This window comes from Triplophysa rosa, linkage group LG6, assembly GCF_024868665.1.
Source record: "Triplophysa rosa linkage group LG6, Trosa_1v2, whole genome shotgun sequence".
Taxonomy (NCBI): Eukaryota; Metazoa; Chordata; class Actinopteri; order Cypriniformes; family Nemacheilidae; genus Triplophysa; species Triplophysa rosa.
The window spans coordinates 22,844,778-22,869,796 of NC_079895.1; the positions used below are offsets into that span (position 1 = coordinate 22,844,778).

General features: G+C 39.4%; 1 protein-coding gene across 1 annotated transcript in view; it reads right to left on the minus strand.

Annotated features, from left to right (window-relative positions):
• Window positions 1-25,019, minus strand: part of uxs1 (UDP-glucuronate decarboxylase 1) — a 188,017-nt gene that overhangs the window by 113,501 nt on the left and 49,497 nt on the right. The window contains exons 4-8 of the mRNA XM_057335651.1: window positions 21,413-21,456; window positions 19,319-19,379; window positions 17,824-18,004; window positions 9,571-9,675; window positions 8,836-8,895 (exon numbers count right to left, since the gene is read on the minus strand). Coding sequence (XP_057191634.1) covers window positions 8,836-8,895; window positions 9,571-9,675; window positions 17,824-18,004; window positions 19,319-19,379; window positions 21,413-21,456 — 451 coding nt within the window. The remainder of the gene's footprint in view (window positions 1-8,835; window positions 8,896-9,570; window positions 9,676-17,823; window positions 18,005-19,318; window positions 19,380-21,412; window positions 21,457-25,019) is intronic.

Here is a 25,019-nt window from a genome sequence, read left to right on the forward strand (position 1 = left end):
GTTCAGTGGAAGTGACTGCTGGTTGTGTAGTTTTTAAGTGGTCATGTTCACTCACTATTTCATACTTTTCTCCTACAAAATAAATTAATAAAAACAGATTTATTGCGTGGCCGTATTATGTTTTAATACGGCATCACAGCTCAGAGAGTAGATTAGCGAAACTGTACAAACGAGCCTTTGGTGCTAACATTAGAGCTCCTTGAGTTCTGTGCTCTCCACGATTATGATTGGTTGAATGGTAAGGTTGAATCTGATTGGCTAAAGAGTACTACAACCCACGTGGGAGGGGTTGCGCTGCCAGGAGAGTCTCAAAAAACACACACACACATCCAAGGCGATTCACACGTGAGTGACGATTTGCACATTCACATAACACAATAAACGTGTACATTTTAAACTTTCGAAATATTTGTGCTTGTGTCGTATGTTTGCGAAACGTACTTTATGAGAAAATAGTTTTGTTTTACGCACGTGAATTGCTTTTTGTAAATGTATATTTATACTTTGTGCACGTAAATTAGGTTTTGTTCATGTGAAACTGTTTACGCATGTGTGTATCTTGTTTTACGCGTGAATAATTAATGAGACTAAAATCGCTCCATAGCAGTCGGTCATTTTGACCAACACATTCTCACTCCCGACTCATCACATATTGACGCTCGGTCAGCGCCCCTCTGCGTCACTTTTAAACATGCAGGGAACCCCTTTGGCGTCATTTTCCAACATGCAGGGCACACAAATTTTACCGTCGTTATGAAATGGTACATTCGATATAATTTGCAATGATGATGTTTCGGGGTTTGATTTAGGTTTAACGGACAGGATAATTGCGTTTACATGACGCTATTCAGGCAGTTTGAGCAAGTAATGAAACAGTTTATTTATCGTAATATAAAACACAAGATACAACCAGTCACAATGTTGTTCAAAAATACAGATATTCCATGGGTACCAACGCGAAACTATCGATTTGTACTAGGAACAGATGAAAAAGCGATCACCGTCCGTCGTAAATCTCAGATCTGGAGTGAGCCGAATAACAGACGTTTAAAAATTGCCGCCAGAAGAAGAGTTACGTCAGCTTCGATACCATTGGCTCTCCAGTGTCCCGTGACTGATCAAGTCATTTCGTTGGCTTTGAACGTGAAACGGTATTGGTTCCCGCGATCGACTGCATCTAGATAATATTCCGGTTTCTTTTTTGAACTAGTTGAATTCACAGACACGGCATCTTCATATAAAGTTATCGTACGGCTTCGGTGCAAAAATGTCTGCGACACGAGTTGTTTGTAATACTTTAACACTGTCTTTGCTCAGTTTGTGCAATAAATACCCATGTCTACTTTTATTTGGTTAAAATGTTTTATATGGTTGAGAAGTGGTTAGGTTTAGGGTGGGGTTAGGTGCTCCAAAATATTAAAACCACAAATAATTATGAAATGCTAAGAACTGCAGGCGTCTCGGTCTGGAGCATTTAGCTAACAGCAGCGCAGTTCCCCGCTCGTCGAAAAACGACGCCAAAGTGGTACCCTGCGCATTAAAAAGTGACGCCAAGGGGCGCTGACCGAGCATCAATATGTGACGAGTCGGGAGTGAGAACTGGTTGTTTTGATGGATTACAATAAGGCCAATTTTTAATTCCCCTGTTTTATCATTTCCTTTCATCATAACGTGATTGTGAATGGACTGAACGTGATTGTGAGCGGCAGGAGGTAGGCTACATCACCTGCCCTGAACGCTATCGCCAAGGGACGTGTGTTTCCCATTCATTAGCTTACTTACAAATGCCTGGTCTGTTTTGAAAAACCTGCGCGGACAGCGGACAATTGCAGCACAGATGCATCTCAGCCCCCGCGTCGCGTGCACACATTCACACACAGGCGCGCGGTGGCGCGGTCTTTGAGTTTTTTTTCCCTCAGAAAGGTGACTTTTTGGATAAACATTAGCTTTCAGTGAGTGGAAAAATGTTTCTCACGGCATCTTCTCTGTTCAGTGAGTGACAGAAGCAGCACATTCATGACCAAACCGTGAGAGTACAAAACACCCTTTTCAGGCACCTGTCATTGTTATGTTACTGACTGGACATACAGTACGAACATAAACATTTATTTTTATTTTATGTCTGACAACAGAAACATGAAATATATAAATTAATATAAACAACAACGGCTTTATTGGGCATTCAGTTGTATTAATATATAGTTCAGAGAGTAAACGAAAGTAACGCGTGATGACGTCACAAACATGCTATTAGCACGTAACACCACCTTGCACCATAGTGATGAGTAATAATACATTAAGACGAATTTTTTAACGAGCCTGTCCGTCAAAATAAGGGACAATAAAAAAGTCTAGCGCAACCTCTTCATCCCTACTAAGGATGCACCGATATCAATAACCAACCATTCTTTAACAATGGAATCCGATAACTGATACTGGCCGATATACAGTATCTAAACATTAAACTAAAACAAAAGGCAAAAAGTGGACAACTGCTTTCATTTTTAAAAATTGACTGCAGAAAACAAGGTAACCATTAGCTCTCTTGGTTCCCTGGAAATCATGTACCAAGCCAACTTGACACTAGTAAAAGATTCTTTAACTTTTCTGGTATATTTTTTTAAATAAACAAATTAGTAACAGTAAGTGAATGATCAAGACAGAAAGACAGTTCTGTACTGGATTTTAACTGCGAGTAGTGTGCACCTGAAGTGGTTCAAACCAGAGGAAATGATTCATAATTTATCAACTATTATTTATATGCCTGATTTTATTATCCGATACAGACAACATTAAAAATTAAAATTTTCTACCGATACCGATATGGACAATAATTTATCATGCATCCCTTTATCTAGGCCAGGGGTCTGCAACCCATGGCTCTCGCGCCGCATGTGGCTCTTCTGTCCCCCTGCTGCGCCTCCCTGCAGTCTTTATAAGGCCCTGTTTATGCCTGATACGAAAGAGGCACACACTCTTTATGCCTGATAAATGCCTTTATGCCTGATTCTGTGTTAGAAATGGAATGGTGAGAAAACATTCTGCTTGGTACGTTTTTAGTCTTTAAACCACACTTTTAGGTCTTTAGCCGGCATAGTTTAAATCCTGTCTGACTAGCGCGCTTCTCGTAATGTTTACGCAAGATGTCCGTATGCGGAGAGTAGGTGGTCTCTTGTGGCTGTTAATCAAACGTGGCAAAAACAAAACCCAAAACAAAAGTTCACAGAAAAAAGATGAAGTCTAACTACAGCAGCGCCGCAACACTACTCTCCTATTGCCAGGCAACACTCCCACTTCTTTCCAGGGACAAACATGTATAAATTGCTAACTTTTAAATACAATGAAAATGTGGTGCAACTGGGTAACTACTACCTAACATGCAAAACAACCTGTTTTATAGTAATTTAAAGGTAACATATATTTTGTGGCTCCAGACACAAAGGTTGCCAACCCCTGACCTAGTCACATAATATAAAGACATTGAATGTTGAATCTCATTTCCCTCTTAATGCACTCGTGGATGGAGATCTACATTCTTAGACTTTATTGTTTTATTAATACTACACAATTTATTCATGGATTAGGCTCAATTATACAAGTTTTCATCAAGTTCTTTTAGCCATCAAACCTCCCACAGAATATTTCGGCTCTCTGATGATAAATCCCTCTTTCCTTTGAAGTTATACACATTTTATATTTTCTTAAATGTTTTGAATCATTATGGCAATTGCAAAAAAGCACTCCACACCATATTGATGTCACCACCTTGCTTTACAACGGCTGAGATTCTTTTGATCAAAAGCAGCTTTTCCCCCATAAATATTGTATAAAAATTAAGGCTATAAAGCTCTTCCTTTGTAGATCTTCAAATATCATTCAGATGCCTGACTAACGTACTCAAAGAGAGTCTGTCTAGCCTTTTTATCTCAACAGGATTCAGCCAAACACACGTAACAAAAACACACAATTCTGTAGCTGTTCGTAGCAAAAACTGAAAGTTATAAAAAAAACCTTAGTCATAATTAGGGCTGTTCAATGATTAATCGTATCCAGAATAAAACTTTTTTTACATAATATATGTATGTGTACAGTGCATATTTATTTTGTATTTATAAACACATATATTTAGGAAATATTTACATGTACTGTACATATTTATATTTATATATAATTTATATATATACACATACACACTTTTTTATATTTTATATTTTTATTAAATATATACATGTATGTGTACAGGGTTCCTACACATTTTCTATTTCGAAATTCCACACCTTTCCAGACTCAAACATACAGACTTCCCAGAAGAATTTTCAGACTATATTTAACGTCCGAGAAAAGTCGTGGTTGTAAAAATCAAACATGTACAGTGGCAAGAAAAAGTATGTGAACCTTTTGGAATTTCATGGTTTTCTGAATAAATTTGTCATAAAATGTGATCTGATCTTCATATAAGTCAAGGGTATTGACACATAAAATGTGTCTAAAATAATATCACAACTTTTCTTGATCTTTCATGTCTTTATTGAGAACAACAAAAAAAAACTCGTAGTGCTTGTGGAAAAAGTATGTGAACCCTTGAGTTAATGACCTCAAAAAGGTAATTGGAGTCAGGTTTTAGCACACCTGGAGTTTGGAGGTGTGGACTACAGCTACTTTAACTGATAAAAACCCCCTCAAACTTTTGGAGTTTGCTCTGCACAAGAAGAACACGCTTATGTGAGCCATGCCTCGCCAAAACGAGCTTTCCGAGGATCTACGATCAAGATTTGTTGATCTACATAAAGCTGGCAAGGGTTACAAAGTTATTTCAAAGACTTTAGAAATTCACCAGTCTACAGTTAGGCAAACAATCTACAAATGGAGACACTTTGGGACTGTTGCTACTCTACCAAGAAGTGGGCGCCCAGTCAAAATGACACCAAGAGCACAACCAAGACTCATCAATGAGGTAAAGAAACAACCCCGAATGACAGCCAAAGATTTGAAGGCATCATTGGAACTTGCTAACATCTCTGTTCATGAGTCTACAATACATAAAACACTGAACAAGCAGGGTATCCACGGCAGGACACCACGAAGGAAGCCACTTCTTACTAAAAAGAACATTGCTGCACACCTGAAGTTTGCAACAGAGCACATTGACACTCCACAGCAGTATTGGCAAAATGTTTTGTGGACTGATGAAGCTAAGATTGAACTATTTGGAAAAAATACACAGCACTACATCTGGCGTAGAAAGGGCACGGCATATCATCATGAAAACATCATCCCAACTGTAAAGTATGGTGGAGGAAACATCATTATTTGGGCCTGCTTTGCTGCATCAGGGCCTGGCCAGCTTGGAATCATTGAGGGGAAGATGAATTCCAAGTATATCAGACATTCTTCAGGATAATGTGAGAATGTCTGTACGTCAGCTGAAACTGTGTAGAAGATGGGTGATGCAACAGGACAACGACCCAAAACACCGGAGCAAGTCCACAACAGAATGGCTTCAGAAAAACAAAATCCGCCTTTTGGAGTGGCCAAGTCAGAGCCCAGACCTCAACCCAATAGAGATGCTATGGATTGACTTGAAGGGGGCCATACACATGAGACGTCCAAAGAATATGAGAGAGCTAAAGCAGCTCTGCCAGGAAGAATGGGCTAAAATTCCTCCTCAACGATGTGCAGGTCTGATCCACAGCAACAGGAAGCGCCTGGTTGAGGTTATTGCTGCCAAGGGGGGTCAACCAGTTATTAATTCTAAGGGTTCACTTACCTTTTCCACTGCCATTTTGAATGTTGAATGAGTGTGTTCAATAAAGACATGAAAGATCAGACTTTTTTCACCTTATTATTTTTAGACACATTATGTTTGTCAATACCCTTGACTTAGACAAAGATCAGATAACATTTTATGACAAGTTTATTCAGAAAAGGTTCAGAAAAGAAAATTCCAAAAGGTTCACATACTTTTTCTTGCCACTGTATATTATTATATTATTTTGCCAAATAATCAGTGGACTGTTTCAGCTATACCTCATACAAATGAATGAACAACAAACCAAGACATGTTCAATGCACAACATTTTATTGGAATTTAGTCAAATGATTAATTAATAATTTGTCAAATTAAATAACTGTAAACCTTCAACCCACAGCAACAGAAAGAATGGTGAAATATAATTAATTAATGAACATGAAAAGAGAATTAAAGTCCATTAACTTGGATTCTTTCAAAATTTGACGACATTCAATCCGGGCCATACACAGGATTTTAGAAATACCAAGGTCCAAAAACAAGTTTGTCCCAAACAAAAAAAATATTTTCTTGAGCTACATTTGTGTATTTTAGAACAACTGGAGTGCAAATTAGATAACAATAGCTAAAACCATGTCTGTCTTTTTATGTTTATCAGTGATGAGTAAACACATGGTCAATTGATATTTTTAAACAAATATTGCCACCGTGACAGCAGAACCAGAGGGACAATCTGCTACTGTGCCGTGGGGAGTGGTTCAGTGGCTGACAGAGTGGTCACCTCGCACAGGGCAGAACCCCAGGGAGTTTGACGGCTCTGCTGACTTACCTGCCTGGTGTTACCGCCGGCCAACGCACCGTTGTATCGAGAGTGCTGCAGGGAAGCCCAGAGAAAGAAGCTCTTTTAAGAGAGAGTGGGCGCCCGGCCCTCAAAAGGGCCCAGCTTGGGTCAGGGACGTGGCAGGCGGCATCCCACTTAGACCCGCCGCGTTGACCTGGCCAGGGGTTCGAGCCCGTTGTTACTCTCAATCCCCCTGGCTCATCCCGTCAGGGCTGCTCTGTCTCCTAGGTGGATTCCCAACGGGGTAGAAGCCCTCTCCTGTGGGGCTCTGCATCTCTGGCGGGCCGTCGCTTGGAGGGCCCCAGTACCAGAGGGGCCACCACAGGGGGGCGGGGCTGCTAGGGGGCAGGCTGCGCTTGGGACCTCGACGACCAATAGGTGGCCGGGTCACGGTGGAGCAGTCTGCTTCTTCACCACGGAGAGCCTCCACGGTGTCACCACACAGACCTGCTTGTGAGATGGGCGCATCTAGAAGGTGAGCCTTCTGAGTGTCACTACGCAAGGTTGAGCCACATATGTCTCCCTTGGACCACTATCGTGGACGTCGTCTGACCCAGAGCACGTCGTTATACCCAGAGCACCCGCCATGACCTTCGCCGCACGAGACATGAGGTCGGTGGCGGTGCGCAGCCGGGTCGGTCTTCCCATCAACTGGATCCCAATGCTTTGACTTATGACCCGATGGGTCGCCATAGCATTATGAACCCGATGGACCGCCATAGCTTGGAGGCAGTTTAACCCACAGCATCGTAAGTCTTCGACACGAGTGTCAAAGAGGTTACATGCCCTGGAAGGGAGCCTTGGTCGACCCCTCCAAGTGGCAGCGTCTGTGGTGCACCGCGACTGCACATTCCACCTGGGGGACGTCGACATATCCCTTAGCTGCCCCACCGACCAGGGAAGTAACAGCTTCTGAGCCCGTCAGATGGGAATGCGCCACGAACGGCATATTCCACGTCTTTGTGAGCTCCTCATGCACCTACAGGTCAAGGGCAAGCACGGCCGTCATCCCTGCGTCGCCTTGATTTGGGCTCAACCGCCCGGGGACTGGAGCTTAAAGGGGTCTCCGCATCCGATGCCAGGAGGTAACTGTCCGACATTATGACAGAAAGTTCATCCCCATTCCGTTGTCGAGTCTGCCTGCTATGGGACGGTACACTGCCGCCTATCGGGGACAAGCCAGGTGAGCGTGCCGGGGCACGGATGGTCCGTGAACCGAAACTGGCGGAGTGACATCCCTGGAAATCCCCAATCACCCCCGCCGCTCGCCGACGCGGTCGACCTCGCTGAAGCGACAGTCGAACTCGCTCGAGAAGCCAGACAGGGTTGTGGCTACATTCCAGAGAACGTAGCCAACCGTGACCGCAACACCTTAATCGACGAGCCCTGCCACTGCATGCTGGAACCCCAACATGCAATACAGGTGTCGTGCCCGTCGGACTCGGGGATGAGTCTGTCATACCCAAGAACACAGCTGCGAGACATCTGAAGACAGCGCAGACTGTGAGAGGAAATTTGCTCTTTTAGAAATATCTGCAGCTCGCTGCCGAGATGCCCACGGGAAGGTCCACCACCAAGAGGGAGAAATCCGCTGCTTTGTGTCGAAAATCCAGCAGTCTGGAAGAAATCTCAAAGAGATGGAGCGCTTGACATGTATGTCATGCAGGTTCGGAAGAACAAAGGATGAGTGAATGGCCGCCGCCACCTCCCTTTTATACCTATGCACGGGGCGGGGACTGGTGTGCGTGTGCCATTCGCCAAAGCCCATTGGCGTTTTAAATTCCTCTCGGAGATGATAGGTTCTCAAGATCAAACCCCAGTCTGTCTCTCAACACAACGTCGAGAGACCGACTGAAGGGGAATTCATAATTTTCTCCATACTCAATTTACTTTTTCCATACAAATCTAGACCTGGAAAACAATAAAAATAAAAATCCATACTTTTCCAAAACGCGTAGGAAACCTGTGTGTATGTGTTTAGAAATACACAATTAATATGCACAGTGCACAGACATATATTATGTAAACACAAACTTTAATTCTGGATGCGATTAATCATGATTAATCGCTTAACAGCCTTAGTCATAATACCTTTATAATAATATTGAGGGGGAGTTGTTGTTGTCTAAAGTAATGCTTTTAGGGTAATTACAATGACTTGTACACATTTTGCAGAACTTTTATTAGGATAAAATTTCTTTTGACCACAGTATAGACTGGAGACTTTTGTGGAGAGCACACATACCTCCATATACTTCTGAAGTGGAGGCAAGGAGCAGGCGTGCTCCGACTCGCTTGGCTAGGCCTGGGGATAGGAGACGACATGAGAACATTAGTTGTTAATTTTTGCATTTAACCAGATAGTCTGACTCAGCCATCTATGACAAGCCCACTGAGAGAGTCAGAAACAACCACACCACACTTCAGTTAGAAGAAGCCTCCAAAGCAATCAAACCATACAGCCTGATCTGGATTAATAATGTGCAACTATGTTTTTTTCACAGCTTAATGTTTGCAGTTAAATTGTAAAATTACTGCTAAGTGTTTTGACTGGCTTAAGAAATATTTATATCAGCCACTCTATTAGAACAGGGTGTGCAATGAATGTATAGTATAAATGATGATACAACAGTAAATTCTGGACTTTGAATCTGATTGGATTGAGGCGTTTCAAGTGTGCTGATATTTCTGAGTAACAGCACAGAGACCATTAAGAATGACAATCGCAGATTGACAGATGCCCCGGACACACCACTGGATCCAGCATTTCAGCATTTTCATTTCAGTCAAAATGTTCCTGTGCTAAACCCTGTAAGGTGCTAATGTACATAATAAAACTGCTATTTCCTGCTATAAAAGTCTATACTTGTTCTGCACTTCCAATGTACCCATTTGAGTTAAGTATGCAGTCATGCAGGATGGATTATAAATGTCCTTCAGTTGCAGCTCTTAACTAATTTAAACATCAGTCAGTACTTACCTAGCATGTTCAGGGTACCAATGGTGTTGGTTTTCAGAGTCTTGATAGGGTTGTACATATAGTTTGGTGGTGATGCAGGGGAGGCCAAATGATATATCTGGTCAACTGAGAAAAGTAAATAAGAATATAGAGTTAGAAATGGAGGGAAGAGACATCAAGGGGTTATTTTTAAATCACTAACTGGAACTGTTATGGGTAATTGTGTGCAAGTAAATGAACAACTGGTCACCAAAGTTTGGCAACAAAGTGCTCTGCCAAGAGAAACTAATGATCACTCAAAATGCTTCTGGCATTCAGCCACTAGACTAATGTTTACAACACAACAAAGGACTGAAATCCACGGATATAGAGGCTTAATGCAACTCATACAGCATGAGTATACATTACCCACAGTCACACACACACTTGGGCAGATGGAACATTCTATGAAATCCGTTTTATTTTCCGCCAAATTCCGTTTGTTCCGTTTGAATTTTTCTGGATTCTGTGTTTTCCGTATTTTACTTTAGAATACAGTAGTAATTAAAGCTGCGAGCAGCGATGATCGGGCCCGCGCGGAAAGTGCCACCGCAACCCGATTGCATAAGGAAAACAGTGAATTGTAAGCGATAAAATTAATGTAGGCGATAAAATTAATGCAGGCGAACTATAGTAGGATTTGTTATTTATTTAAATGCGTCACATTCCCTTTTACCAGCTGGTGGCGCTATTGCTATAAGTGAACACTGACATGGATATGTGTTCAGGCCAGGACTATTATCAAACATGTGAAGTGTGAGGCCGGTCAAACATTGTGTGCCTGAGTTACTATAGCTTCCTGTTTCATGGCGAAACATCAAACTTTATCAGGCCACCACGGACACGCCCCTCAGCGAAAAGTTAGGATCTTTCAATGCATCTTCACAAAGATCTGAAGATCATACTGGCTGTACTCTTCAAATATACGACGCTGACCTGTTTGAATCTCTATGAGGAGTTAATCACAGTTTGAAACATGCCACTTCCTGTTTCCTGCAGGTGGCGCTATAACTGTATCTGAATATTACCATGTAGTTGTCTTCAGGCCAGGACTTTTATCAAATGTGTGAAGTCTGGGTGAAGTCTGGGGCCTGTTGTACATTGTATGCCCGAGTTACAACAACTTCCTGTTCATGGCGAAACGCCAAACTTTGGCAGGCCGCCAGGGTCACGTTCCCCCACGAAAAGTCAAGATCTCTGCAATTTATATTCGCAAAGGCCTTAAGATGAAAATGACATGAAGATGATGTTGATCGGATTAAAACTCTAGGAGGAGTTCGTTAAAGTACGACGACTGGAAATTGCAAAAATTTACCAAATTGCACAGGAAATTAAAAATAACGGACTTCCTGTTTAGTTTAGAGATATGCTCCAAGAGACTTTTCTTAATGATTCAGGGTGTTCTATGAGCCCACCAAATTTGGTGCATGTATGTTTTGCATAGCGGTCTGGGCAGTTCTAGGTGGCGCTAGCGAGCCATTTTGCCATGCCTAATTTTAAAACCCCTATCAGACGTAAATTTTTGCCACGTCTGATGCGTGTGCAAGTTATTGTGAGTTTTGAGCATGTTTAGGCCTTCAAATTAGAGATCAAAGCGGGAGAAGAACACAGAAACAATAGGGCTCTGCACTGCAGTGCAAGCCGGTGGCTTGCTCCTCCGTGCTCGGGCCCTAATTATATTTGCCCACGAAAACTTCAGTATACTATAGTATTCACTTATAAACTACATAAACAAACCTACAGTATAGATTCTTTAAACCATACAGGATTTTTTTTAAAGGGTATAACGTACAACTTGCATTATGTTAATAAACAAGTATCTTATCAGTACATTTTCTTTTTTTATATATTTATTTAGTTTTTAGGTCTACTTAAATATCAGTACTATAGGTTAATAAAGTAATTAGGGCTGCAACTAACGATTATTTTGATAATCGATTAGTTGGACGATTATTTTTTCGATTAATAGGATACATTTTTTTATTCGATCTTTTGCTTATAATAACTAAATCAGAGATGGGAAAAGTATACACAACTGAACTCATTTGCCTTCTCTGAAAATGTTGTGGATGTCTCCCTAATTAACACACCAAGGCTGAGTTGATTCAGGTGTGTCATATTAGAAGCAGCTGACAATAGTCTCTCCCAAATGTGGGAGGGAGGGCGCGGTTGGCCAAGGAAACCTTTTTTTTTGTGGCATGAAAAGTGAGATATTTGTCATTCAAATGTAGTGAAGTACAGTAAAAGTATCCAGAAAAAATAATACGTAAGTATTAGGGATGCCACAATTCTCAATATAATATTGAACTGTTCGGTACGACCTCCAAGGTTCAATACGTGTAAGTGAATAGCGGTTTTCCGTTTAAATTATTTCTGTGCTTTTAATTACACTTAATTGGCTATGTCCATGTGGCTTTATTGTATTTTCCATTACAGCAATTGCAAGTTTTGCATTACGTTGTTTTAAATACTTGTCTTACCAGACATTTCCATATCCAAAATGTCCATATTAGCAAGTATCCTTTAAAAAGCAATCCATTATGTCTTAAGTTAACTTCAGTAAGGTTTAATTTATATTTCATTTATATGGTGAAGACTATAAAGGCTTATTTTACATTTGGTTATTTAATTTCTGTACCGGATAACTACTATTAGATCAACCTGAAAAGTATTCATTTTATTTGTATGTTTGCTTTATTACATTTACTTGTGCTATTGCTTTTGCACATACTACTTTTTTATTTTAAAACTTACTGACTAGTTGTCTTCAACAGTATTTGAAATTTCAGTTAGGCTAATAGTTACCTTATTTATTGAGATTAGATCTCAATAAAGATTAGAGATTAGAGGTAAAAAAACAACAAGCAAACCGAGCGCTGACGAAAGCGAAAGATGCGGGTTGAGTTGTGTTTGTTTTGGTGATTTGAACATCAACAACGACTAAGAGAAATTGGACACCCCGCCTTTAAGTATTAAAAGGTAAAAAAAACATTTATTTATGAAATGTAGTGAAGTAAAACATATGATATATGCTTTGTAATGTAGTGCAGTAAAAACACTTTCATAAAGTACAGATACTTAAAAAATGTACTTGAGTGAAAATAATAATGTCCACCTCTGATATTTTTTCGCCTTTTTTCTGTAATTTTACTTCCATTGCCATCCTAATTATTTTCTAATTTTTTCATCATCCATGTTACGAATGTCGTTTCAACTCTCAACTGTCAATGCGATAAAATGTGCTTACCATTTGGCTAGAGACATTTCATTTTCATTTCAACATCCGCCTTTCACACATCAATTTATTGAACAATGTCCGTCACAACAAAAACAATAGGGTCTACGCACTTATAGTGCTTGGCCCCTAATAATTACAGGGTGCTCACCAGAGCATGTGAGCGAAGCGGAGCGAGAGCGTTAATACAGTATCTCACAGAAGTGAGTACACCCCTCACATTTTTGTAAATATTTGTTTCATGTGACAACACTGAAGAAATGAAACTTTTCTACAATGTAAAATGTTGAAGTAGTGAGTGTGCAGCTTGTATAACAGTGTAAAATTTGCTGTCCCCTCAAAATAACTCAACACACAGCCATTAATGTCTAAACCGCTGGCAACAAAAGTGAGTAAATTGGGCCCATTTAGCCATTCTCCCTCCACGGTGTCATGTGATTCTTTAGTGTTACAAGGTCTCAGGTGTGAATGGGGAGCAGGTGTGTTAAATTTGGTGTTATCGCTCCCACTCTCTCATACTGGTCACTGGAAGTTCAACATGGCACCTCATGGCAAAGAACTCTCTGAGGATCTGAAAAAAAGACTTGTTGCTCTACATAAAGATGGCCCAGGCTATAAGAAGATTGCCAAGACCCTGAAACTGAGCTGCAGCATGATGGCCAAGACCATACAGCAGTTTAACAGGACAGGTTACACTCAGGACAGGCCTCACCATGGTTGTCCAAAGAAGTTGAGTGCACGTGCTCAGCGTCATATCGAGAGGTTGTCTTTGGGAAATAGACGTATGAGTGTTGCCAGCATTGCTGCAGAGGTTGAAGGGGTGGGGGGTCAGCCTGTCAGTGCTCAGACCATACGCCGCACACTGCATCAAATTGGTCTGCATGGCTGTCATCCCAGAAGGAAGCCTCTTCTAAAGATGATGCACAAGAAAGCCCGCAAACAGTTTGCTGAAGACAAGCAGACAAAGGACATGGATTACTGGAACAATATCCTGTGGTCTGATGTGACCAAGATAAACGTATTTGGTTCCGATGGTGTCAAGAGTGTGTGGTGGCAACCAGGTGAGTACAAAGACAAGTGTGTCTTACCTACAGTCAAGCATGGTGGTGGGAGTGTCATGGTCCGGGGCTGCATGAGTGCTGTCGGCACTGGGGAGCTACAGTTCATTGAGGGAACCATGAATGCCAACATGTACTGTGACAAACTGAAGCAGAGCATGATCCCCTCTCTTCAGAGACTGGGCCACAGGACAATATTCCAACATGATAACGACCCCAAAAGAAGCTGAGGGTAAAGGTGATGGACTGGCCAAGCATGTCTCCAGACTTAAACCCTATTGAGCATTTGTGAGGCATCCTCAAACGGAAGGTGGAGGAGCACAAGGTCTCTAACATCCACCAGCTCTGTGATGTCGCCATAGAGGAGTGGAAGAGGACTCCAGTAGCAATCTGTGAAGCTCTGGTGAACTCCATGCCCAAGAGGGTTAAGGCAGTGCAGGAAAATAATGGTGGCCACACAAAATATTGACACTTTGGGCCCAATTTGGACATTTTCAATTAGGAGTGTACTCTCTTTGTTGCCAGCGGTTTAGACATGAATGGCTGTGTGTTGAGTTATTTTGAGGGGACAGCAAATTTACACTGTTATAAAAGCTGTGCACTCACTACTTTACATTGTAGCAAAGTGTCATTTCTTCAGTGTTGTCACATGAAAAGATACAATAAAATATTTACAATTGAATTATAAATATAGCCTGAATAATAGCACAACGGCATGCACGTCAACTACAAACGCCTCGTCTATTTGCGGAGGTGCATGGGCGGCTAAAAACATTATAAAATTAATATTTATTTCTCTTAAGACGACATTGCAGGGTCACTTACCCAATGTGACAGTTGCTTTTCTGAAATAAAACCTGAATAAACTTCGATGTCATATGCGGCCGAGGCCGACTAATGTGGTCTCGGGAGGACGCATGCAGCCTTCGAAGACGCAGATATTTTGTCCAAGTTTTTAAAAGTACATTCTAAAATGCTGTAATGGTTAATGTTTGACATTTTATGACCGCATTTTCCCTAGTTTTGGTCTATTTTTCTTTAGAACCTGTTTCTTTTATTATGCAAGTAATAATAAAGGTGTTCATATACTGCATTTCATCTTTTGTGCATTTGTTTTGAATGTTGCACTATGGCAGCTATATGTTCACGGAAATAAAATATTGAAAATCAAATATACTTTATCAGTTATTATACAGTTATTTTAGGCACTCTTTAAATAAAAAGTGACTAAAAATATAGGCTGTAATGTCACAGAATGTCGGACTGAAACATAACTGCTCTTTATCAGCCTACTACTTAAAGGAGACATCAGATGAAAACCCCACTTTTTCTGTGTTTAAGTGCTATAATCGGGTCCCCGGTGCATCTAGCAACCCAGAAAACGTGAAAAATAAGAACCCAGTAAGTTTGTTTTGGTGTGTCTTTCCCTGCAAGCATGTGAGAAATCGAACCGTTCAGATTTCGCTCCGATTGTGCCATCCAAAGCGGATTTTAAATATAATGTTACCGCCCCTTAATCTACACAGTTCATTGTTGTTTTCACAAGCGACAGCGGTGTACGTGACGCCATGGCTAAAGTTCATGGACAACATGCAATGCAGTCGCTGCACAGAGTCCAAAACAAGGAAGAGACAGAAGTGTATTTATTTTATTTTTAGTGGAAATCCATCAGAAACCATAAGTAAAAACCTGCTTGTTTGCGCGAATCACTTCAAACCGGAGTGCTTTTTCAACCTGGGACAGTACAAGCAGGATTAGCTTCAAAGGTGTTCCTCAAGAGGGATCGACCGAACGAGACAAAACTGCCGATGTAAGTAATATTTATCAACAGTCTGAATTGACGTAAATGTACCGTATATATAGGAGGATAACGTTAGCATATGATAGCGAAGGGAGCTAAGTCAGTCACGGGCTAAACAGAACATTCAAAGCCAGTGTTAAATTTACTGTATATAAGTGCAGATGGGCACTTGGAGTTTAGCTGTATGAATGTTAATACATTATGTGCATAATATGTTCAGCTGCGGTAAGCTGTTTGTTTTGCTAATGAACAGGGGTGAACACTGGGGTTAGTTTCGTTTTAAACGTCTCAAATCATTTGTGCTTTGGCTGAAAAATCTGTCACAGCAAACTAGCTCTCACGTTGTGTGTGTAACGTTATAACTTGTCAATGACAAGCGCTAAAATCCATGTAATTCCGCTGAGATCTGCAGTGGATTCCGTGGATTTTAGGTAAGCATACACGCACAACGTAAGCGCATTAACTGTTTGCTGTGACTTATTTTTTTTGTCTCCGGACGAATGATTTGAGACGTTTAAGACGAAACTAACCACAGAGGAATTCAGGAAAAATCATTTAGCTAAACCATTGCCACTACACGTGTGTTGTGTTTACACGCCGGACAGAAAGGGGGTGGGGTTCGCTATAACTCATTATCATTTAAAGAGACATGCACCAAAACGGGTTGCTGTGAGCATAGCTGTTTTTGACGAGGCAAGAAGGGTTTTGTTTACACAGCCATTGAGTGTTTTTAAGCAAAATATGTTCCAGACATTTCATGAAGACCCTAATAAATCATACCATCTTGTTGAAAGTGCTCGTCTGATTAGACCTTTAAACTGAGACATTTATTCCAGAAGTTTATTATAAACCGAAAACAATTAGGCTTACTAGACACATTTTATGTCAGAGCGGGATCTGAGCAGGATTTGGTTTACCATTGAGCGTGAGTGTAACGTGAACGGAGCGTTTGCTTGGTCCATGAGCGACTGAACGAAGCGCATGTTCAAAGAGCGAAATATTGAGCAGAGCAGAGCATGCTCACATACTCTGGTGCTCACCAAGGCATTTAAGGCATGAAACACCAACCACACACAAAAACTAACAAATGCACTTTTAAACATGATGACGTACATAAAGCACATCCATCTGATCTGAGTGTACATGGCAAATGTGCTCTCTCTGGGGGTTAGAATTTCAATGACAGAGATAGAAGACGTGTAGTCTTTCTTCACACTTCTTTTAATTAACAGAAGTTCTGCAGGTGTGATGCTACCTGGCAGAGAAGAGCAGCGGAGAGACTTTGTGTCTAACACCTGGACCATAAGAATGGCCTGAAACTCATCATTTTATTCAAGAGCCCATCCCTTGGTCTACTTTGCCCCAGAGTTTAGCCTCTTGATTAAAGTCGCCTTCCACTCTATGGTGCTTATTTCCGTTCACATCTTGAACTTTAATGTCTACTTTGTGAGTTGTAGATGTGATGCGGTGCTTCTTATCCAATGCGCATAACATTCTTTGGTTATCTTTGGTTAAATAACATGATGTTTGGTTGCCAGTAAGGATGGTTACTTAGAATTTTTTATGACCGTCAGCTGACGAAATCGCAGCATCCACAACAACATTTCACATGTCGATTCACACATTGTTGAGACATAAACAATTTTAACATTTTATGATTTCCACAAGTTTAAAGTAAGCTGTACACAGCTATACCACATGTGCTCAGGGACATTCATTGTGATGAACTTTCGCATGGTATCCTATACTTTTTATGTAGCTTAATTTAGCTTAATTTACAACATAACACACCTTCAACAACAGTACTGTTGTCACATGAGCAGCAAATGCTTATTTTAACTACTATTACTTACTATTCAACCGATTATTAGTATTATTAGATCAGAATTCTTACTATAGGTTAGCGGTACTATATTATTAAGTAGTATTCCATTCATCCTTAGTTAGCAGCGTTTTTTTTTTAATTATCTTCCTGTGTGTTCTGCAAGTCATACAAAGTCAAAAAGTCATACAAACAAAAAATGAGAGTAAATGAATTTTAATTTGGGGGTAAACTACGCCTTTAATGCTTTCATACTATCAACACATTTCATTTTATTCAGCAATAAATCGTCAATGTTCCGGATGCAATCGGTTTTTACCTTCGATATAAAGAGGTTCCACCACATCATGGTTGATCAACTCGAAGTTCTCGTGGCCAATCCAGTGCTCTACATTCCGTTTGCGGCCAGTGAAGAAATTATCCACCACGGTCACTTCATGACCATCCATCATCAGTTTATCAGTGAGGTGGGAACCCACAAATCCAGCCCCACCTGTGATCTACCAGAGAACAAACAAACACCTCTTCTGTATCTCACTTCATTTTTATTCAAGTATTTCACAAACAATTCACAAACCTTTTTTGCTGGGCAATACTGGGCAGAACTTTAAAGGAACAGTTTACTCAAAATGAAAATTCTGTCTTTATTTACTCACCCTCAAGTTGTTTGAAATCTGTATAAATTTCTGTGTTTCACAAATTTCTGATGAACACAAAAGATGTTTAGAAGAATGCTTGTAACCAAACAACTCTTGGCCACCATGACTACCAAAGTAGGAATATTTGCTTTATAAATGCACTGTATTTGTTCTGTTGAACACAAAAAAAGATATTTTGAAGAATGTAGGAATGCAAATAGTTTTGGGGCACTTTTGACTATTATTGTCATTTTTCCTACTCTGGTAATCAATGGTGTAGTCAATCAGAACAAATACATTTATACAGATTTGGAACAACTCGAGGTTGAGTAAATAATGATTTTGGGGGGGGGGTAAACTGTTCCACATCATCAGTCCAAATTCACTTTTTATGTACAGAGTGAAGGCTCATTCAGGCCAAGCAAGGTAACAATAACTAGAGATAGTAATATTTTGTCATAGTGATTTTTTTCTAGCTGATAGGATATAAAACATTGACAGTAAAAAAACGTTCACACAAAGGACGATAACTATAAAGTTTTTTAAATCATTCTAAATGTAAAGGACTACACAATTATACAAACAGAGGAACGACACGCCCTTTAGAAATATGAACAATGTTATTTTCATCTGGTGTGAACAGGCCTTAAGAATTACCATAAAGATCGTCTTGTGTTTTCAGGCAGAAACATTTTTAGGTAAGGGTATAGAGATGAGGGCGAATAAAACCTGACATGATTTTAATTAGATCTAAACTAACCCTTGAAAGCTTGAGAATAACTCAAAGAAACATGCTAAATTAAGCAGTGGTCTCACAGGGGGTTGATTTACAACATATGACAGAAAGAGAACAGGGTGCAATCAGAGGAAATGAGCAGCTTTCTGCTCCCTGCTGTTTCCTCTCTCTTCTTCCCTATCAATTATCTGTGACACAGCCTCTCTATTCCTCTAGAGCTATTACAATGTAACCACAGCTGTCAAATATTGTGATGGTGTTTTAATTTGCCACTGTAACCTTTTACTTTCTTTTTGATAAGAGAAAAAAAAACTGTCTTCGGAAAGACCAACTGTAATTTAGTAGAGCAAGTCACGGACAGACTTGATTTTTATGCATTTGTATAGTATATTAGAATATATGTCTGGACACAGAAGACTGAAAAGAAATTGAATTCTTACCAAAATCCTTTTTCGGTCTTTCTCAGACAAGAATTTTACTGGTGGGTACTTCTGGGTGAAACTGAAAATGACACATAAAAGGTTAATAAATATATAAAACCATTCCAGTTTTGTCTTTAATATGCATTTCTACTACATTCCAACAAAAACAAACAAAGCATTCTCTTAGCGAAAGACTGATAGTTGCAAAAAATATTATTTCAATTTTCTGCAAATAAAATACATAATGTGTGTGTGTGTGCATGGACCACAAAACCATTCATAAGTAGCACAGGTATACTTGCAGCAATAGCCAAAAATACATTGTATGGGTCAAACGTATCGATTTTACTCTTATACTAAAAATCATTAGGATATTAGGTAAATATCATGTTCCATGAAGATATTTTGTAAATTTCCTACCGTAAATATATCAAAACTTTATTTTTGTGAGTGGATGCAGGCACACAGCACAATCGCAAACAAAAATGGCCGGAAACATGCCTATAAACGTTGCCCCCACTCACGTTTGGTCTCTACGTAAAGCTTAGAATTTCTGCTTTCGGGTTCATCTACTCTCCACAACATTATTACAGCGGTAAGCCAATAAAGAGTGCTAAAACAAACCTGGTTCTTAACAAGAGCCTGCTACAGTGCCTCTGATGGACAACTTTAAAGGCGATTTGCTCAATATTTTTATTTGTTTGCACTCTCAGATTCCAGGTTTTTGAATAGTTGCATCTCAGCCAAATATTGTCCAAATAAACCACACAACAATGAAAAGCTTATTTATTCAGCTTTCAGATGATGTATAAATCTTCATTTTAAAAAAATTACACTTATGACTGGTTTTGTGTTACAGCGTCACATATACATATATGTACAGTGAGGGAAATAAGTATTTGATCCCCTGCTGATTTTGTAAGTTTGCCTACTTACAAACAAATGAAGGGTCTATAATTTTTATGGTGGGTTTATTTTAACTGATAGACACAGAATATNTCTGTGTCTATCAGTTAAAATAAACCCACCATAAAAATTATAGACCCTTCATTTGTTTGTAAGTAGGCAAACTTACAAAATCAGCAGGGGATCAAATACTTATTTCCCTCACTGTATATATATATATATATATATATATTATATATATATATTCACGTCAATGATAATTCTGAAAACACATTGAAAGCAACATAAGGCTGGGCATGATAACAATTTTCAGTTACAAGTAAATGTGTGACATGACTGGATTGACCAAATGTAGACATGAACGTGTAATTTTTGCCACAGCGTTTCAGAAACACTTTTACCTACAATAATCATGCAAACGATCAAAGATCCTGATCATTTTCTTTAAGTGCTTATAACAGAATAAGCTATCTCTCTCAATCCTGAGTGGGATGCGGCATGATTCCATACCTCATCAAAAAGTAATTGAGGACTGAGGAAAGGTGATTTTGACCATGTCTGTTTTTTCCTCATGCCAATTGAAGCCTTTTACATGCTGAAGTGACACATCAGCTCTCAATCATTTTCCACCTCCAGTTTCATGCTCTACACCGCCCTGCTTATACATCTCTAGACTTGCGGCTCAAACTTGTCTAAATGTTTGACGTGACTAACTCCCGGGGTAGATTTTTAAAGAAAGTCATCATATTTCATAAAGAAAAAAATTATTTTAAATGTTTGATTTGAATAGTTTATTTGAATAGTTTGTCTAAGGAATGGAATCCTAATCCTTGTGTACAAATATCAAAACAAGGCCAAATGCAATACAACCCATTTGCAAAATTATTATAACACAAATCTTACGATTTTTTTAACGATTTTAGATAATTTCCAGCAGTTACAATACCGCATGCCAGCATGCACAAAAACAAACTTGATTTAAAGTTTAAACTGATTATTTTTACTCATTAATACAAAAAAGTCTCTCAGTTTATAACATGGAGGTGTGGCTGGACTGAATAAATGAATACCGAGATGCATTAAAAAACTATTTGCATTGATTATTTTCTATATGGACAAACTCTTGTTTTGTTACCATGGAACCAAAGGACAATTAAAATTCCAAGTTATGTCAGTGCCTCTCATCCAGATGAGAACATTTTGTACCTTTGCTCAAGCTCACGTATTTTCTCCCTGAGAGGTGCCACTGCCTATAAGAAACAAAACAAAAGACACATTTATTATGGGGGATTAAAAAAATAAAATCAGATGAACAGAAGAAGAAAATGTGCATTCAGAGAGAAGGAACCGAAAAAGAAAAAACTAGATCATTCAATCATTATTAATTTTTTTATTAAGAAACCAATTAGATGGCAATTTAAATGGAAGAAAGGTGGCTTTGTCCAAAACATTTACTGGTTTGACTATACATGCATTACCCAGTGATTTATGAGTTTAAAGCTGCAATCTGTAATAATTTTGGATTAAAAATAAACAAAAATCAGTTATGAAGCAAATACATAATAGGGATGTTGCGGTGATGGAATTTTCCCACCGGTTAATCGACATGTAAAAACGGGGGTGGGGGGGTTTGTTGTGGGGTGGTCGAAGACGCAGCCGTGCGCATGACGCATTTTACTTCCATTTTAAAATAGTGGCAATTCGGGAACGGCAATTGCTTGAATTAAAGGTGGGTTCAATATCTTTAATAAAAAACACACAAAAGTACAATTTCCTTATATTAAACACAGACCTTACAAAACAATCACAGCACACATCAAGCAAAATATAAATAATAAATTAAACTAAAAAACATTTACGTTAGATAAGTTGCCTATATTAACAAAACGAGTAATCATGGCACACATTGTGCAACAAATAAATAAACAAGAAACGAATAAGAAGGGAATACGAAACGAAAATAGTTTATGTTAAATAAATGGCAAAGCACCGGCTTTTGAAAATTAGAACAAAAAGGAAATTAAGCCTTAACCGGGTCTTGACAACAGTGCTTCCATATTCTATTACATGTTCTTTGCCAGAAAAGCCTTCGCCATCGTCTTGTTAGTCAGCACATCACTCTCCTCAGATGATGAATAAAATCTTGCTGCTGAACTGCAGTGTGGTCTTTAACTAAACTGATTTATTGTGATTATTGTTTATTGTGAACTGTAGTGATTTTACTATAAAAATTAAAATTGACGGTTGGGGTCGGAGCCGCGGTGGACAAGTGATGTAATCGGTAGGCGAGTGGACACCGTATATCACAGGTGACACCGACTATCGCAACAAGCCTAGTACATAAACAATCAAACTGTTCAAAACTGTCTCCTTTTCTGACCATGATTCAAAACAGAAAGCTTATGTTAAAGGTCTAGTGTATGAAATTTAGCAGCATTTAGCAGTGCATTTCGGAGCACTACGGTGGCTGAGACAGAACACAGATGTCATCATGTTTTCGATTCTTTGCTGAAGGAGATAACGTATTTACGAAACGCGTTCTGTAGAGCAGTTTGTCATTTTAGGGCTACTGTAGAAGCAACATGGCGAATTCCATGCAAGGGGACCCGCGGTGTGTGTAGATAAAAATAGCTTATTTAAAGGAAATACAGACGTGCTCAAATTTGTTGGTACCCTTACAGCTCATTGAAATAATGCTTCATTCCTCCTGAAGAGTGATGAAATTAAAAGCTATTGTATCATGTATACTTGCATGCCTTTGGTATGTCATAGAATAAAGCAAAGAAGCTGTGTAAAGAGATGAATTATTGCTTATTCTACAAAGATATTCTAAAATGGTCTGGACACATTTGTTGGTACCCCTCAGAAAAGATATTACATAATTGGATTATAGTGATATTTCAAACTAATTAGTTTCTTTAATTAGTATCACACATGTATCCAATCTTGTAATCAGTCATTCAGCCTATTTAAACGGAGAAAAGTAGTCACTGTGCTGTTTGGTATCATTGGGCCTCATTCATGAAACACGAGCAGAACGATTTTTTGTGTAAATCGTTCGTAAAGTCATTTTGACGCAAATTTTCGGATTCATGAAAATGTTCGTATTTTCAAAATGTTAGTTGTTACGAAAGAAATGTACACCTGCTCAATACCACGTGTAAATAGTGCGTAAAACCGCACGTAACTTTCTGTATTCTTTTAGACAAACTGATGACACTGCATTTTGATGAACTATGTATCATAATGATATTTCACGAGTTCTTTTGCCCGATCTTTTATGATTTATTTACTTTTTAACTTTTAGGAAAACGCAGAGTTCGTCACTGTCCTTTTGTACACAGCCGTCAAATCACAGTGGAGAAGAGGCGGGACAAACACTACATTGACCAACCATTATGCACAACAACGCAGAAGTTAATATTAATGGTTACTGCATTTTCATATTAAGTCATATTCTTTAAAATAAGATACTAGTTACAAGTAGGCTAACTGTTGCGGATATTCTAAATCACATCAACCAACGCATCTCCGGAATAACGCGCAGTGCCCCCAAAGAGTTCTCAGGCGCCACCAGCTGGTCGTTTTCAGAAGAGCACCACGTATTATTATTTTAGCTGGCTAAAAACGCTTTGGTGGACACAGTTTAATTGATTAATTTATTGGTAAGCATGTAGCCTATTAGTATCTTATGCATTTATGCAATATAATGTAGCCAAACTACATAATGAAGTCCAGAGGATTCCGGCATTCCTAGATACGCAATTTGCGTAGCTGTAATTCATAGGCGGGGATTATGCTAATTGTGAATGAGTTTACGAGTGATTGGAACTCATTAACATACACACATTTTACTATCAAATCTGACGTTTACGAATTATTTGTAAATCCGGAGGATAGTTTTCGGGAAGGTCTGTTTGACACATAAATTACTCATATATTGAGAAAGCAATGGATAGAGTTGTCTGAGGAGCTCAGAAAGAGAATAATAGACAAGCGTGGTAAAGGTAAAGGCTACAAGACCATCTCCAAGTAGCTCGATGTTCCTGTGACAACAGTTGAAAATATTATTAAGTTTAAGGTCCATGGAATTGTAGCCAACCTGCCTGGGTGCGGCCGCGAGAGGAAAATCGACCGCAGATTGAACAGAAGGATAGTGCTAATGGTAGAAAAAGAACCAAGGATAACTGCCAAAGAGATACAAGCTGAACTCCAAGGTGAAGGTATGTCAGTTTCTGATTGCACCATCCATCACTTTTTGAGCAAGAAGAGCCAGGAGGACTCCACTTTTGAAAGAAAAACATAAAAAAGCCAGACTGGAATTTGCTAAAATTCATATTGATAAGCCACAATCCTTCTGGGAAAATGTCCTTTGGACAGATGAGTCAAAACTGGAGCTTTTTGGCAAGTCACATCTATGTTCACCGACGAAAAAATCAAGCTTTCAAAGAAGTGAAGACCACACCTACAGTGAAACATGGAGGTCATGGGTCCTCCAACAGGATAATGACCCAAAACACACAGCTAAAATCACCCAAGAATGGATAAGAATAAAACATTGGACTATTCTGAAGTGGTCTTTATGAGTCCTGATCTGCATCCTATCGAACATCTATGGAAAGAGCTGAAACTTGCAGTCTGGAGAAGGCACCCATCAAACCTGAGACAGCTGGAGCAATTTGGGCCAAACTACCTGTTAACAGGTGCAGAAGTCTCATTGAGAGCTACAGAAAACGTTTGCTTGCAGTGATTGACTCTAAAGGTTGTGCAACAAAATATTAGGTTAAATGACATTTTCATTTGTTTAATTATT